The sequence below is a fragment of the Trichinella spiralis genome, assembly GCF_000181795.1.
Source record: "Trichinella spiralis strain ISS 195 chromosome Unknown Scfld2, whole genome shotgun sequence".
In the NCBI taxonomy this organism is placed as follows: domain Eukaryota; kingdom Metazoa; phylum Nematoda; class Enoplea; order Trichinellida; family Trichinellidae; genus Trichinella; species Trichinella spiralis.
The window spans coordinates 5,468,122-5,468,958 of record NW_003526941.1 but is presented as its reverse complement, the minus strand read 5'-3'; the positions used below and the strand labels follow the sequence as shown (position 1 = coordinate 5,468,958).

General features: G+C 32.9%; 1 protein-coding gene across 1 annotated transcript; it reads left to right on the top strand.

Annotated features, from left to right (window-relative positions):
• Nucleotides 1-452: 452 nt before the first annotated feature.
• On the top strand, nt 453-763 carry Tsp_05817a (hypothetical protein; the record flags this gene model as incomplete). Its single annotated transcript, XM_003380045.1, has 2 exons — nt 453-522; nt 662-763. Coding segments are annotated over 2 exons (172 nt in total), but the record flags the coding sequence as incomplete, so codon positions are not given.
• Between the last annotated feature and the right edge of the window lie 74 nt (nt 764-837).

The following is an 837-nucleotide window of genomic DNA, read 5'->3' as shown; positions in this document are numbered from 1 at the left end:
GAATAAATGGTAAGTTAGATTTGGATATTTTGGGTGGGTGGTATGCTATGCATGTTACTTTACATATATGGTGAATGGAAACTGACGGGTTTCTTTTCTATTGTTGTTATTGCTGACTTTCAGGTACATCAGATGCTGAAGACGAAGAAGTATCTATTTCTATTTTTTATTTATAGATGACTGCATTAATATAATTCACTTTTAGAATTTACATTATTTTATATTCATATCAATGAATATGAAACAACCAAATTCTGAAACCTAACTGAATATGGTAACTATGCATCATGATGAATATGCCTTGCTTTTTACTTTTATTTTTTTGTTAAATTTAGGTTGAAGGTTGCAGTGCCATTAGCGCCACATTGCTTTCATTCTAACTGCAGCATTAATATTAAATTATCATGTATATGGTATCATAGATTAGGTGCTCTTGATTTAATTCTTTTAAGAATTGAAAATTACATTCGCCTTGCTACATTCTGAAAATGCCCAGATGCAATCTATTATCAGTAAAGACAGGTAAAACTGAACAGTGGTTGTTGGACAGTGTTGACAGCGTTCAAAAAACGTAACAGTAAGTGTTGAATTTGTTTAATTAGATAGCAAGACGATAGGCGTATTAGACATAGGTAGAATTAGGTAACTTCTGTAATTACAGATTACGTCATCAGCTGAGTTTTTATGGTGTTCTTTTTGCTCTGGGCAACGTGATAAGTCATGTTCACATCATTTGGTTACAAATTAGGCATCACAAACATCCGTAAGTATTGAATTTGCTCCTGATTGCAGTTTGATTGTACAGTGTTTTTGTGCAGTGACGTTTCGCAGTTGCTA